The sequence below is a fragment of the Mesitornis unicolor genome, unplaced genomic scaffold (assembly GCF_000695765.1).
Source record: "Mesitornis unicolor isolate BGI_N332 unplaced genomic scaffold, ASM69576v1 scaffold7498, whole genome shotgun sequence".
Classification (NCBI taxonomy): domain Eukaryota; kingdom Metazoa; phylum Chordata; class Aves; order Mesitornithiformes; family Mesitornithidae; genus Mesitornis; species Mesitornis unicolor.
Genome location: NW_010202489.1, coordinates 63,437 through 78,436, shown reverse-complemented (window position 1 = coordinate 78,436; position 15,000 = coordinate 63,437). Strand labels below are relative to the sequence as shown.

Genomic DNA, 15,000 nt, shown 5'->3' with positions numbered 1-15,000 from the left:
GCTGCGCGGCCCATTCGTCTACTCCCGGCCTTCAGGGAGCCGGGCCTTTGTACCTTGTCTTGGAGCTGGCCTGGTCCTCGGCCCCTTTGCACCGCTGGGGGAAGCGGTGGGCTCGGGGACAACGCTTTTCGCTCGGTGTCTGCACCTTCCCTGCTCTTCTCTAGGTACTGGGCCAACTTGAAGCTCTGGTTCAAGCAAAAGATCAGTAAGGAGGAATTTGACCTGGAAGCACGCAGGCTTCTCACGCAAGATAATGGTAAAAAGCCGTCTTGTGTTTGTTCTCCTGCTGACTCTAACGCTGCCTTGTCCTTGCCAGGCCAGGGGGAAGCTTCTCCCTTCAGCACGGTGCTTCCCGAGCAGGGAAGTTGCTATGTGGGAAATAAGAATGGACAGGGCTCCACTGGTGATAAGAGTTAAAAACATGGGAGGTGCCATGGCCAGCAGGGGGAAATCCCTTTGTGTCCCCACAACTGACAGGCAACTTGGCCTAGATGATTTTTCAGCAGGCAGATCCCCCTCCTGGCCTTTGGGGGTGGCTGGTTGGAGCACTGAAGGGTGAGATTCCTTCGTCCTCACCTCCGAGTCTGCAAACCGGGTGAGCATTGCTGAGAGCATTGCCAGGGCTCCTGCTTTGCACGTTTATGATCCCTGTGGGATTTGTTGGTGCTTGGGCTCAAAGGACAAAGAGGACCCTGTAACCCTCTGACCCTGCTTGTGAAGTTTGTCTTCACTCTTTCTAATGCATGGTTACTCACTCTGTGTTCCAGTAACCCTTCTGCAAGGAAGAGCTTTTTATTTAGAACCTATTTGACATAACTTCACCTTCCTGGGGCTGGCTCTTACAGGTCCTTTCCTAGCAAAACCAAAAGCCCAGCTACTAGAAGCTTACATGGCAGGAGGGACAGCAGATCCTCCCCTGGCTGGCTGAACACCCCAAGCATTTCATGCTGTGTGCTGTAGGGCTGGATCTGTGCGTGTGGCACATGGGGAAGTGACTTAACTTCTTTCTGTCCCGGGTAGTATCCTTTTTGTTAAGATGGTTATAGCATGTTCTGAGCCTTGTAGAAGAAAACTCAAACTTAAATTGAAAGGTGTGCCTGTGTAGCTGAGCAGTGGGGAAAACAGGACTGTGGCAAGGCATAGTGAGCTTTCAGGGGGCGCCTCTGGGTGCTGACGTGTTGCTAACAAGCTGTCTGTCTTTACACAGTCCACTCTCACAACGATTTCCTCCTGGCTATTCTTACTCGATGCCAGATCTTGGTTTCTGCACCAGGTAAGTCCTGAGAAGCCTCGTTAAAAACAATAGGGTGGTAACGTCTTTTCGTGGGCGTGTTTGGTGGTTTTGTACAAAGTACTCCGGTTTTTTGAGCCTTAATGTTCATGGGTATTTCTGCCATGCAGGCAGAAGGGCAGCAGAGCAGTAGTGATCCAGCTGATTTCAGCAGAGGTGCTTTTATAAATGAGCTTTGTGTGCTCGATCAGAGGCTGACACGGGACTGCTGTGTGCGATAAGCTGGTTTGCTTTCTGGATTGGGTGTGTGCTGCGAGCTGAAGTGTAAAGAGAGATGCTGCTTTGCCTTTGATCTGCTTTGCTTGCTGCTTCCTCGGTTTCTCAACTTGGTGATGCTCTTTGTTCTTCTCTCTGTTGGGGTTATCATTTTGCAGAGCTGGATTTTCCTGACTGGTCTTGAAATCAAGTACGTATCTGATAGAAGGATGCTTACTGTGAGTGCTTACAGTGAGTCTTGCTTGAGCTATGGCAAATCAACCCAACCTTCTGAGATAATGAACCTTTTAACTTTCTGAGCATTTAGAGTGGCTGTTGTCAGGGTTGCAAGATGTGTTTTGTTTGATCTTCAAAAGAACTCTCAATCCAGAGATCTGATGGGAAGGACAGGTTTCAAGATCTGAAAGTGCTGTGTAGCAAGGGATAGAAAACTGTTGCAGTTCTGATAGGCTGAGACCTGAGGGTCAAATTGTGGTGGGTTGCCCTTGGCTGGACACCAGGTGCCCACCAAGCTGCTCTGTCGCTCTCCATCCTCAGCTGGACAGAGGAGAGAAAATTAAAACAAAAAGCTCATGGGCTGAGATAAGGACAGGGGGTGGTCATTCATCAGCTATTATTGTGGGCAAAACAGATTTGGCTCAGGGAAATCAACTTTATTTATTACCAATCAAATCAGAGTAGGATAGTGAGAAATAGAACCAAATCTTAGCACACCTTTTCCCCACCCTTCCCCTCTCCCTGGGCTCAACTTCAGTCCCAGTTTTTTCTACCTCCTTGCCCCCAGCGATGCAGGGGGATGGGGAATGGGGGTTGTGGTCAGTTCATCACACAATGTTTCTGCTGCTCCTTCCTCCCCCTGAGGGGGAGGACTCCTCGCATGCTTCCCCTGCTCCAGTGAGGGGTTCCTCCCACAAGAAACAGTCCTCCATGAACTGCTCCAGTTTGGGTCCCCCACGGGGTCATAGGTGCTCCCAGCAAACCTGCTCCAGCATGGGCTCCTCTCTCCACGGGTCCAGAGGTCCTGCCAGGGGTCTGCTCCAATGTGGGCTTCCTATGGGGGAAGCCACCTTCAGGCATGCTCCTGTGCTGGTGTGGGGTCCTCCACACATCACAGGTGGGTCTCTGCTGTACCATGGACCTTCATGGGCTGCAGGGGAACAGCCTTCCTCACCATGGGCTGCAGAGGAATCTCTGCTCCAGGGCCACGAGCACCTCCTCCCCCTCCTTCACTGACCTTGGTATCTGCAGAGTTGTTTCTCTCACATATTCTTGCTCCTCACTCCCACACTGTTCCACAGCAGTTCCCCCCCTTTATTTATTAACATAATAATGTAGCTTCCAAGTGGAGGCTTCTGGCATCTTCTCACAGAAGCCATCACTGTAACCCCCATGCTACCAAAACGTTGCCACACAAACCCACTACCCAAGCTTTCTGCGATGAGGGAATACCTGTTGTTAGAGTACGTGATGTAGCTGGAGAAAGGAAAATGCAGAATTTATGGATACCCACAGCTTTTTGTGTTGTAGTTGGTCCTTAACTGTACCAGCTGTGCGAATTAAATACTGACCTGCCCAACCTCCAAACTTGCCACGTTTGCTCTTGAATGTTACAAACACGTGCTGAGTCCTCTTTAGTGGTCTGCACTCATGTAATTTAGAAGATTTATGTCTCAATCTTGCTGTTCCTTGCTTCTGACTTAGAGTACTTGCAGCTGGACTATAAAAAGAATGCATGAGAACAGCGATTCCCCTGTGAATATCCCCTGAAGTACCTGAGTCTAAATTAGGAGGGGGAGGGTGGCTGTGTTATCTGCGGTGGGCTGATGTGAGTGTTGGCACAGAGGTTGTAGCCCAAAGGTCTTGCTTCTGAGTGGCAGTAGTCAGGTTAGAGCCTGTTTGCTCTGTGTGGCGTCGCGGGTTGTACATGCAAACTCAGGGAAGTGCAGTACCAGTGGAATACAAGGTGCTGTGTATGGATTTCTTTTTCTCCCCCTAGATGCCGGTCTTGACACCTGCTGATGTTTTGCTGTCTTATCTTCCCCCCCCCCAGTGCAGGAATAGAACACTATAACAGGCTTTTGTCTCCACCATGGTGTTGTGGGTAGAGGCTGTTTACTTCATGATTCATGGAAACGACTTCAAAGACGTGTGCTTGATGCACTTGGCACACCATCACAAGGGTTGCTGCTGCGTGTACTTTCCGCCTTTGTGTGAGAGACAAGGGGGAAGAACCATCTTTAAAATCTCAGTTTGCATTTTAAAATAATGGTGTGGTCAGCCTTAAAAGCATGCTTGATACTCTGGATTTGAAATAGGAAACCTTGGAGAAGGTATTTTTAAGGAGCAATTGTAACAATGTTGAATCATGCAGACAAACCCATCTGATCCAGATCTTGCTACCTCTGGTGGTAGTGGTTCCACCTGGGCGTGCAAGGGAATGCTGGGTGAATGGGACCCTTTGTGAGAACACTTTCCATTTCCACCCCTCACCTGCTTAGGCTGTTGGTCTTGCAGACTTCAAGCCCCAGTTCAGCCTGTGTGGCATGGGTGGGATATTTAGGACTTGGTGGAGTGGGAGGAAGAGTCATTCTAGGTTCTTTAATTGCTGCTGAGCTCCCACTGAGGGCACAGGAGGATCCTGAGGCATCCTAAGTCAGACTTCTCTGCCCTTTTTAAAAATGGGTGATGCTGTTCCCTCTGGCAGCCATGTGTGTAAAGACATCCATAAATACTCAAGTGGCACATAGCTGGAAAAGTGCCTGAAAAGAGAGGGACATCCCAGAAACGTGCCATCCAGAATACTAGAGAGAGACTTAATGTTAGTTTTAGGCTGGCTGTACCAGCCTGAGTGGTGTGGCACCTTTCACATTACAAGAAAGTGGTTTTCTGTGATACATTTTTTTTTTTTCCCCCAATATTTTCAGAAGTGCTTTTCTGAATTTTCATGTCTGGGGTTTTTATTCCCTCACAAATTCCATTAAGAGGAACTCAAGTTTAAAGCCTTTCTTAACATTGCATGGACTTGCTTGCTAAGCTTATCGTTGCAGGCAAGTAAGTTAGCCAAGTCTCTTGAGTTAATACCTCACTTGGAACTGTCACCTCCCTCCTTAGCTAAATGTTAACAGTCAAGCAGACAATTGCAAGCACTTCAGTTAGTGATGCAAGGTTTTAATTTATTTACTAGTGATCTGGAGCCAAGTAAGAGATGGTTCAGCGAATTAAAACTCTTGCTGGGATAGCAGGAACATTTTATTATATCAGAGTTGCCCACAGGCTGTGCTTGAAGGGCTGCCAGCTGTGAGATGGGCTCAGGCTGCTCATGTTCCACTTCTCTCCAGAGAGCTGGGAAGGGAGGAAAGGGAAGAAAATGGGAGGGAGAGTTGTTGGTAGAGGAAGGCCATCAGAATATATTTGACTAAACCCTTGTCCTTGCAAGAAGATAAATAAACAAACAAACCAACAAACCAAACAAAACCACACACACAAACCTCAACTGCAGGTCAAATAAACAAGGGTGGAAAAATGCAAGTTTCCTGTGCTTGGCTGCTTTTCTCTGTTGTGACTTTCTCTGTTTGTGTCTGTGCGTTACTCCTGTGCAGTGCTGCTGCAACACGTCAGGAAAACCTGGCACATTCTGGTGCCATTGCAGAGAAGTGCTCTTAGAAAAACATTATCTGTTGCTCATCTTTGAAGGCGTAACAGCAGACATTGCTGTGACTTGTTAACATCTGATTCTGTTGCTAGCAAGACTCCATAAAACCTGTTAACATCTCTGGTTTCATGGCTGAGCCAACCCAGCCTTGGCGTTTATGGCCAGGAAGGCAAGAACTGGTTTTCTTAGAATGCTGGAGGGAAATTCTGCTGTCTTCATCTAGTGCAAGTCGGGCTTGGTAATATGAAAATCTGCAAAAGAAGCCAAAAATATTCTGCTCTGGGCTCTTTATAATGGGGAGTAGGAGATAGTATCTCACCTTTCCCTGGTTCGAAGTCTAGCTAAGTTTTTGTTAAATGTGCAGGTTGAGTTCAATTAAGTTGCATCATTCAAGGTCTGCTGTTAAAAGCTAAAAATGTAGCTGCTGTTCAGTTAAAGTTACTATGTTACTTTTTAAAATAAGGCATTTTTTGAATTTGGACTCTGCTATAACATTCATCTCTAATACATTATCAGATAAAATGACAGTGGTTGCTTTCTCTGTCCCCGTCTCTACCACCCAGTCATGCAGTTTGCTGAGGGGACTCTCATAAGTGAGGCTGTGGAGGAGCTATGTGAGGCTTCTGCCAAGGAGGAAGGGCCTGGGGGTGCTGTTATGAGCCAGAGAGATGTGCTTTTATTGAAAGCTTTGAAATGGGCTGAGTAACTTCTGTGTCTGTCCTGAACACACCTAATCCACTCTGCCTAGAAAGAGTCTGACCTGCTATGGAGGAGAGGAGGAGGAGGCAGAAAGGACTCCTCTGTAAAGAGCAAAACATCCTGTGTGAGGAGTAGCGTTACATTGATAGAGCCTAAGCTGTATGTACTGAGACCTCAAGGAAGGGCAAGAGCAGTCCTTCGGATGATTGTCCGTGGTGCTTTCCCACACCCCGTTGTTAGGCCTCTACTGTGATGTTGCGGTGATGAATACTGACACCAGCTTTGAGTTTTGAAGAAGGTTTATTTATTGTCTTTTAACTTCCTATGATTCACTGGTGGATTTTGGCAGCAGGGTTCGTTGTAGACTATTGGTTTTCACTTCACTAGTAAGATGTAGCTAAATTTTTTAATTTATTTTTTTTAATAGGGAGAGCATGCCATCTGTGTGTTGTGTGTGTAGGTTGTTTCTAAGCCCTTCTTAGCAGTTGACCATTCACAAACTTCACCTGAATCCTCTGGTTTAGCCTGATCCCTGAAGTCATGTTTGTAAGGCTTTTTTCAAGGCAGAGGACACTGTGCTTATGCTCCAACCATGAGTGTAGGAAGCTCCACATAGCCAAGGGCTTCCAGCCAGCCTCGTTCCCTATGAACAGGGCTGCAGTGTAACTGTACTTATGAATTCCTGATTACACAAATTAAGTGTAGTTGGGAGAGCTGGAGGTAAACATGCTGGTTGGTGTGAAGTTGGTGTAACGGGAGAGAACCAGAACTGGCTGGCTGGCTGTATTCGGTGAACGTGCCTGAGGCTGGCTGGATGCTGAGTCTGGTGTGGCTGCTGTCATTTCTTGTCCATGTCTGGAGGAAATGGCAAACGCTGGCTCAGGTGTGGCCAGGGGACATCTGAGACGTTGCTGTGCTGTCAGCACTGCTTGCCAGCAGCAGAGCTCCAGCCTCCCCTTTGGAGGCAGCTGAAGTACTCTCGGAGCTGAGTTGTCGGAGGTCCCTGGAGGTGGACAGGAACCTCAGCACAGGGCATGCTTTGCTCCACGGGGAAAAGGGTCCTGGCTTGCTGTGTGCAACCAGGGACAGTGGTGACACGCAGCAGAGACTGCCTCTAGCCACAAGAGGGCTGTCCAGTCTTAGGGTTGCACTTCTTGTTCACTGTCAGCAAGCGCATCTGCATCCAGTGCGACGTGGTTTTAAGCCCCAGTGAAGGAGTTGTGCACAGATACTGTAAACCCATCAGTGGGAAATCTGCTAAGCTGTCCTTGCTAAAGGCTGTATGATTACTAGGATGTAACTTGGCCTGCTGTAGGTACAGCTGTCAAACAGTGTACAGTAGGCTTTTGAGCAGCTTCCTCAAGGTGATTTGACCAAATGTATTAATTTATTTGTACTGTACAGTAATCTCTCTTTCAGCTGCTTGCCTGTTCTGGTCAGTCACTCACTGCTCTTGGTGGTGGTGTCCTGCTCCTGGGTTCAGCTGCCTTTGCGGTTCTTTCCCCCTCAGTGTAACAAGAACGATCAGCCGCAATGTTTAACGGGGCTCTGAGACAGCGTGCTAAAGCTGATGGGGAGCTGTGAAGGCAGATGTAATGAGTCAGACTGCTTGATCCTGCTGGTTAGCATCTGACCTGATCCAGGAGTTGGTGGGAGTAGAATTCCCCTCCAGGTGAGCTCCTGTCATCTTCCTGATGCAACAAATGGTGTGTTCCTTCCTTGTGGCTTTCCTTGGAGGCTCTGCTTATCTCTCCTTCCGCCATGGGTTTTGTGTGGTGGGTGGACAGAAGTTCCAATGGATCACAAATGAATCAAGCTGGCAGGGGGCTGACAAAAGAGGGAAAGGGCTGCCAAAAGTGTTCTTCCCTGAAAAGCCCTTCCTCTGGGCCATAGCTGTTGATTTTGGGTTAAGGCTTAGCTGGGGACCAAGCATTACCTGTATGGACAGTTTTATCCTGGCCCTAAATCAGCAACACCCATTGAATGTTGTTTTTTTTGTTGTTCTTTTCAATTTGTAGAAGGTGCTGGATCTCTGCCATGGCCAGGTGGCTCTGCAACTAAACCTGGAAAACCCAAAGGGAAGAAAAAGATTTCTTCAGTTCGACAGAAGTTTGATGTAAGTGTCCACAGTCAAGTGGTTGTGTCTCTGACGTTCTCTTGGGGGTGAAGAGCTCTGCACAGCACGCATGTGTTGTTACTAGTAGGGGTGATGAAAGTCCATCACATGCAGTGATGTATGTTATATTTGTTTTGAGTTCTGGATTGGTGCAGGAGCTGGGGGTTAGTAGCTGCTGCCTCTCTTGTGGAATTCTTGAGGCAAAAGTGACTTCCCATTTATTCAGGCAGTCAGGCAGAATTCTGTGATTATAGGATCAGCTCCGCAGAGCTCTACAGTCTGAAGTGTTAGAAGTTAGTTGTTCCTTGGGTGGAGTGTTTTTAGAGGGTGAAGCTGTTTCAGAATTGAAAATGCTTTGCAAAGATGCTGTCTTCTGGTTATGTGGCAGAGAAATGCACAAGATGCAGTTAATTTTACAGTGAAGGCTCTGTACCTCCATCTGCTACTGTCCTGCCTGTTCTACAGCTGTTTCTGTGCTGCCAGACCAGTAGTGGGGTGGGGACTGGTGTGAAAGAGGATTGGGATGGGGCACTGCCCCCCACAGGCAGTGTTTGATGAGATGGTTCAAACTGGATGAAGAGTTTGTTGAAAGGGAGAGTGTCACTTACTGAGCCAGATTTATCAGGTGTCTGAGCACGCTGTGATCTGGTTCATTTCTCTGACAAGAAAGACAGAAAACTAACCAAGCAAAGAAAAACCTCAAACCCCAAGTTTTTGTTGCTGGTTTATTCAGCTGGATCAGTGTTCCTTGTGGTTGGATGAATGCCAAAGCCAGCACAAAGGGAGGAGGGGCAGAATGGCTGGGGATAGGGGAGAGATGTGGATGTGTGAAACTCCCGCTCCTACACTGAGAGAAGCCAGCTTGGCTCAGCCGAAGCACACACCACGCTTCTAGGGACTGTAATTAGCAGTTACACTTCTGTGCTTCAGAGACTGGTGTTTCACAGGGGTGAGAGTTCAGCTGCAGGCTTGTTGGATTTAGAAACTACTGAAACACTTTGTGGTGTTCACAGCTGCAACCTGAATTCTGATGGCAGACTCTGTTATTTTTCAGTAGATGAGTTTGAGAAGCAGTTCATGACATAGTGGAGGTTTTGGAATTTGGTTTGCTCGCATACCCTTATGTTGCACAACATTTCTAGTGTGTGTTTATATAAGTGTTCCTGGCATGCTTGGTAGTAAGCATATGTTATGGTTAGTGGGCTTGTCTATTAGGAGTGGCATTCCCAAGTAGTGTGAAATTGATGTTTCCCTCACTGGTCAGAACACCAGCTGTGAACGACCACAGGTTCATTCCAGTGGGCTTCTGCTCTCCCAAACCAGATTCCTTATAAGAATGGCTTGTATTTTGAAGGTTTTTTTTAACTTCTATTTTTTTTCCAGGCACACAGACTTTCCTGTAATGAAAGCATAAGTCTTCAGAATTACGGGGAGGGAACCTGCTTTCACATCATTAGTGGGTGGATTGGTTTTCACTCTGACTTAAATGCCACACTGTCCTTTGAATAAAGCAGCCCCCCTTCCTCTCTTGAAACCAAGATGTGAGAAATCAGCTTTGCTGTATATTCAGTGTTTATAATTAGTGTGTCTGTTTTCATGCCCCATAAGACCCCTTCATTGCAGAGTCACTGGATTTGTGACTTGGTGAGCGGAGGGACAGGAGTTGTGGGAGTACTTGATGCACCAGGGCCATGCTGTTTCCTTGTGGGCTGAGGCTGAGCCAAGTGCATGCCTGGGCCCAAGGATCAGGCATTCTTGTCTGCTTTTCGTCCCCTGTTGTCCCTGTTTACCTGAGGGCTGAGACTTCCTGGGAGCCACCACAAGCACTCAGTGCTTGAGATGTCAGCACGTTGTGCTGGAATCTGTGGCCTGGGAAATGGGGATTACCATCTTCTGATATGAATTCCTGTTCTGTGTTTTTTAAAATTTATTTATTCTTCTCCTAAATAACTGAGTCAGTTCTGGAAAACAGCCCTAATCCATCTTAGAATCAGTGGCTGCTCAGTAACACAGCTCTGCTTAGAGTATTGAAAGTGCATGAGGAGACAAGAGTATGAAATTCAGAACTGGAATTTGGCTAAGTTGTTGCATTTAAAACTTTAAAGCAATGTAAGACTCACTTAAGAATCACAAAAGCTTAGGATCATGGGTTTTAATCTTGAGGGAAACTATACAGTTAGTAAGAAAATACACTCCTTTTATACAAGAAATTACTAAATAGATGAGAACTCTTCAGTATAGAAGGAGGTGACTGAGAGATGTAGAAGTCCATGAAATCATCAGTGGCCTGGAAAGCTTGAACAGAGATAAAAAGGACAGCAAGTGACCACACTTGGGCCTTACAGGAGAATGAAATTAATCCAGCAGCTGGGAAGTACAGAGGAAACCAGAGAAGGTGACTGTGTGGTGTGTTGTTACACTGTAGAATTTCTTGCTGCAGGATATTGTGGCTACACAAAGTTTAGGTGGTTTAGGGTGCTGCTGGACAAGTTCATGAGCTGTGTAATAAAAGGACACCAACACTGGCTCAGAAACTTCTTCAGTCACAAGTTGTTGGGGGTTGGGAGAGCATCCTGGGGTGGAATATCACTCTGCTTGTCCTACTGTGATACATTTTTGTAGGTGTTTGCTTTCCAACTGGAGAACGGATGTTTGGCTGGATGAACCAACAGGTCTGGCCGAGTATTTATCTTCTTATGCTCTACTGTTGTGTTCATGACAGCACCGTTTCCAGCCTCAGAATCCGTTGTCTGGAGCCCAGCAGTTTGTGGCAAAGGATCCTCAGGAGGATGATGATTTGAAGCTGTGTTCTCATACCATGATGCTTCCTACACGTGGCCAGTTAGAAGGAAGGATGATCGTGACCGCGTACGAGCATGGGCTTGACAATGTCACAGAGGAGGCAGTGACTGCAGTTGTTTATGCTGTGGAGGTGAGACTGGTCTGGGTGGCAGTGGAGTACAATGAGAACCAAAGCACTGCCAGATTTGTGGCATCATAGATATAAGGTCTTAGATTTCTGCCTGCAGATGTTGATTTTGAAGGACTTGCATATGAAGAACTCCAGGCATGCTTAAGTAGCTGTTCTGGAAAATGCTGTCCCTGTCACTTAAAAGCAGGGCCAGAATGGGAACTCCAGTTTAAACAGTTCTATGAGAAATAGGTGCAAATGTCTGGCATGGAAGTGAAGTGACAGAATTGGGTAGTACTTGCAGCTGAAGGGCTGCTCTTGCTGGTTTAGGCCATCAGTGGTGCATTACTTGACATGTCCCAGGATTGTTACAGCCATTACTGGGAGCATTGATCTGTGGATGATTTCCTGGAGTAAGGATGTGGAGGCCAACCTGAATTTCCCATCTGGGAGTGAGGCCAAATTAAAAAGCAGTTGTCTGCTTGTTTTTTTCAGATAGCTGCTTCTCAATTGCTTTCCAGGCAGCTGAACTGTCTGAAAAAGAGGAAAAAGTGGCTTTTCAGTGTAGGTTTAGGGCCAAGTATTTCAGTACAAGTGCAACATTTAGTACTAATTATACAAAAATCTCTTGACTCTTTATCTAAGAGATCGGGGGTTGGTAATTTCCTAGTAGTTAGGAAGCCTGTTCAACATTTGAAGCAGCATATCACATACTGAAGTACAGTACACAGGCCAATGCCTACAGTATTCTCACAGTGCCATGTTCTCTGTATCCAGCTGTATCAGACAGTGAAAACATATTGTAGCTTGTCCAGGTCTTGGTTCCCTTACGTCTTTAGGCCCTTGTGGTCATAGCAGCACTACTTCTGTCTTGCCAATTCGTGAGGCCCTTCTCATAGTTGTGGCTTGGTAGGGAGAATAAATCTGCATGTGTAATAAGATGTTTTTTTAATTGCAGAACCATCTTAAGGATATTCTGACATCTGTGATATCCAGGCGGAAAGCCTATCGTCTGAGAGATGGCCATTTCAAGTATGCCTTCGGAAGCAATGTCAACCCTCAGCCATATCTGAAGAACAGTGTTGTTGCTTATAACAATTTAATTGAATGGTAAGGAGTTCTCGGCACGCTGCTGATTTCAAATGCAATTTGTTAGTCCTGAAGTTAGTCTGTGGTTCAGTTTCTCTTTTTACTTAGCAGAACATGTTAATAATGGTGTTCAGCTTTCACACACTAAGAAGGTATCAGTACAGAAGACTGCAGCCAAACAGGGCGGGAGAGTGAGGCTTTCTCAGTAGTGGAACTTAGGACAGTGTTAAGTCTCTTCTTTGCCTGTGCTTGTCCATCAGTTTATGAAGGTGACCCCTGGCGCTTTGAATGTCCTTAGTAATCACTGCTTTTTGGAAGCTGTAGTGAGTGACATGGGCATTTTGCTGCTCTCAGGGAAAGTGTCACTGGGCAGAAGACCCCTGCCTTTGTAGGGGCATTGCTGTTGTGCCACAGGAATGAAATCTCAGTGAAGATCTGTGGGACGCTGCCATCCTGTCATTTCCTGCATCCAAATGTATTGATGGTTGCTTCACAGGCCTTTTCAGTAAGCAGAGCTTGAAGGTCATCTTATTTTCCAGAGTCTCAATGTCAAACAGCTTGTGCTGCATATCTGGTAACATGTGTATGAGAAGGCAGTTGTGTTTGTCTGTAATAGCTTTTAGCAGTTGACAGGAGGTCGTGGGTGTTTTAAGATTTGATTGCAGCACTACAGACACTACAAACACAATCCATTGTAAACAACTCTGTCTAGCAGCTAATGTCTTTCAATTTAATGTTGTAGGTGCCTTAATTTTTATGCTGAGTAGAGACTACTGGCTGTAAATAACAAAAGTTGCCCAATCAAGATCAGTTAAGCAGGTTTGAAGCCTGTTGAGGAACAGTTTGCATTATTTTTATTGAACTGGAATTTTAACGATATTTGAATTACAGTTGAAATAATTTTATATATATAAGGGCTAAGTCAGCTGACACAGAAAAGCAAACCCTGGGGCCAAGCCCCTCCTGTGTGACTTCCAAAGCTGGTGCTGTTTTCTTGACTGGAACATTTTACTGTCTGCTCTGTCTGCAGCCCTCTGAGCTGTACGGCTCCTTCTGCTGGTCAGGGTCTGGCCCCCCAGCCCCCACCTGACGATGCCGAGCAGCAGGCAGCTCTGCTCCTGGCGTGCTCTGGAGACACCTTACCAGCATCCCTCCCGCCAGTGAACATGTATGACCTTTTTGAGGCGCTACAGGTAAGCTGTTCATGTTACACTGTCATGTCACAGGCAGCGCTTGTCCTGAATGCCAGCTACCAGTCTTGCATTTGGCTACATGCATTGGGGGAGATTTGATTTCTCCTCCTACAGTCTGTTTCCTTCTTTCCCTCTCAAATGTACAATTCTTTGGCTTTGATTTGTTCCTGCTATCAGGTAACTATTAACAGACAGTCAGCTCGTGGTTTAATGCCTGTTCTGTTCCCCTTGGTCAGAGTTGATGAGGAAATCCCTATCTGTTCTCACACAAGAAGGATGAACTCTTCCTCTGTAGCAAGACCATGGTGATCCTATCAGAACTGAGCTAGACTGAGACTTTTAACAGCGATGCAGCAAAATAACTTGCTTGTCACATCCCTTACTCCTCATGTTCTACCTGGGTGCTCAGAGGAATACTTGGTCCTGGTACACAGGCTGCTGCAGTGGGTTAGCTATGGTCAACCCAACCCTGGGGAGGTGTCTAAGGTAGGCTGTATGAATCTTCCTCTGGAGATGCATGGCTGTGTTTCCCTCCCTCTCTGGCAGCTCTGGGGACATTCAGACTACTTTGAATGTCTAAAGTTAGCTGGGAGAAATTGATCTCTGCTATTGCAAGCAGGCCTTGGGGTTTTGTCTCAAGGCTGTGGAGGCAGACCATGCATTGTAAGAGCTGTAATGGAGCATTTGTCTCATGTTTGGTGGGACAGAATTCTTGTTTGTAAGATTTTTGATGACAAATTCTGATTTGTCATCGTAAGATGATTGCAAAACGATAATTTCCTTACCATGTCACTCCCTTACAAAATGGTGTACAAGGCGGTTGGTCTGTGCTGGCTGCTGTGGCTGTGCTGTCAAGTTGCAGCTCTCCTCACGTGTGACAGCCTGCGTTCTGCTCTGTAGGCCTGGCTCTCTGGTCGTCCTGTCGCAGAGGGAGGTTCTTCCATGGGCAGTATGTGAGAATGTGTATGAAAGTCTGAAACTTGTTTTATAACGTTTATCTCCAGGTGCACAAAGAAGTTATCCCTGCACACACTGTCTACGCTCTAAACATTGAGAGAATTGTCATGAAACTCTGGCATCCAAACCACGAGGAGCTGCAGCAGGATAAAATCCATCGCCAGCGCCTGGCAGCAAAGGAGGGCCTTCTGCTCTGCTAAAGCCTCAGGTGGCTGTGGTGCTGCTCCTTGGACTTGACATGCAAATGTTTCTTACAAACCTATGTCAGCATTTCAAGGATGACGTAAGTTATGAGTCAACTTTCCTATGGAAATATGACTGAGTTGTGGTACACTTTCTCTGCTTCCCCGGAGTCACGTGCTGTGGAGTGCTTGCAGCAATCCCACTGGACTGGAAAGAAGAAACAAGAGATTTCTTTGCAAAGACTGTTTTTTAGGAAAAATAAATGTGAGGGTGGAAAGAACTTGTTTTAAATAAGGTGGATTTGTGTTTTCTTTTATGAGCATGGAGAATCTGCCTCCTTGCCCTCCCCTCTGTTAGTTTCCCTTCTGAGCTCAGTCTCTGGGGGCCTTGTCCAACTTTTGTTGCAGTCGATAGGATCCTTTTTAATTCATGTAACTGGAAACAGGGTGGGTGCTTCTGAAGTGAAGATGAGCACTTCTGTAAGCTGACATCATTCCTCTTCTACAAGGGGAACTTTGGATTAGAAACTCTGAGAAAACAAGGCAAAAAGGGTCTTTTGAACAGTTCTGCATCACAGAACATGAAGGTATGCTCTGTTGCAGCAATCTCTTGCCAGCTGTCAAAATATGCGATAAAATCAGGACTGTGAGCAAGGTTTTTCCATCAGCATAGGCCTTGACTCACCCCTGTCAT

General features: G+C 46.5%; 1 protein-coding gene across 1 annotated transcript in view; it reads left to right on the top strand.

Moving 5' to 3' along the window:
- TADA1 (transcriptional adaptor 1) overlaps positions 1-14,445 on the top strand; it is a 14,638-nt gene extending 193 nt beyond the window's left edge. The window contains exons 2-8 of the mRNA XM_010190405.1: positions 165-256; positions 1,208-1,273; positions 7,877-7,974; positions 10,697-10,906; positions 11,844-11,995; positions 13,005-13,167; positions 14,172-14,445. Of these exons, the coding sequence (XP_010188707.1) occupies positions 165-256; positions 1,208-1,273; positions 7,877-7,974; positions 10,697-10,906; positions 11,844-11,995; positions 13,005-13,167; positions 14,172-14,324 (934 nt within the window). The 3' untranslated portion in view covers positions 14,325-14,445. The remainder of the gene's footprint in view (positions 1-164; positions 257-1,207; positions 1,274-7,876; positions 7,975-10,696; positions 10,907-11,843; positions 11,996-13,004; positions 13,168-14,171) is intronic.
- Positions 14,446-15,000: the final 555 nt, after the last annotated feature.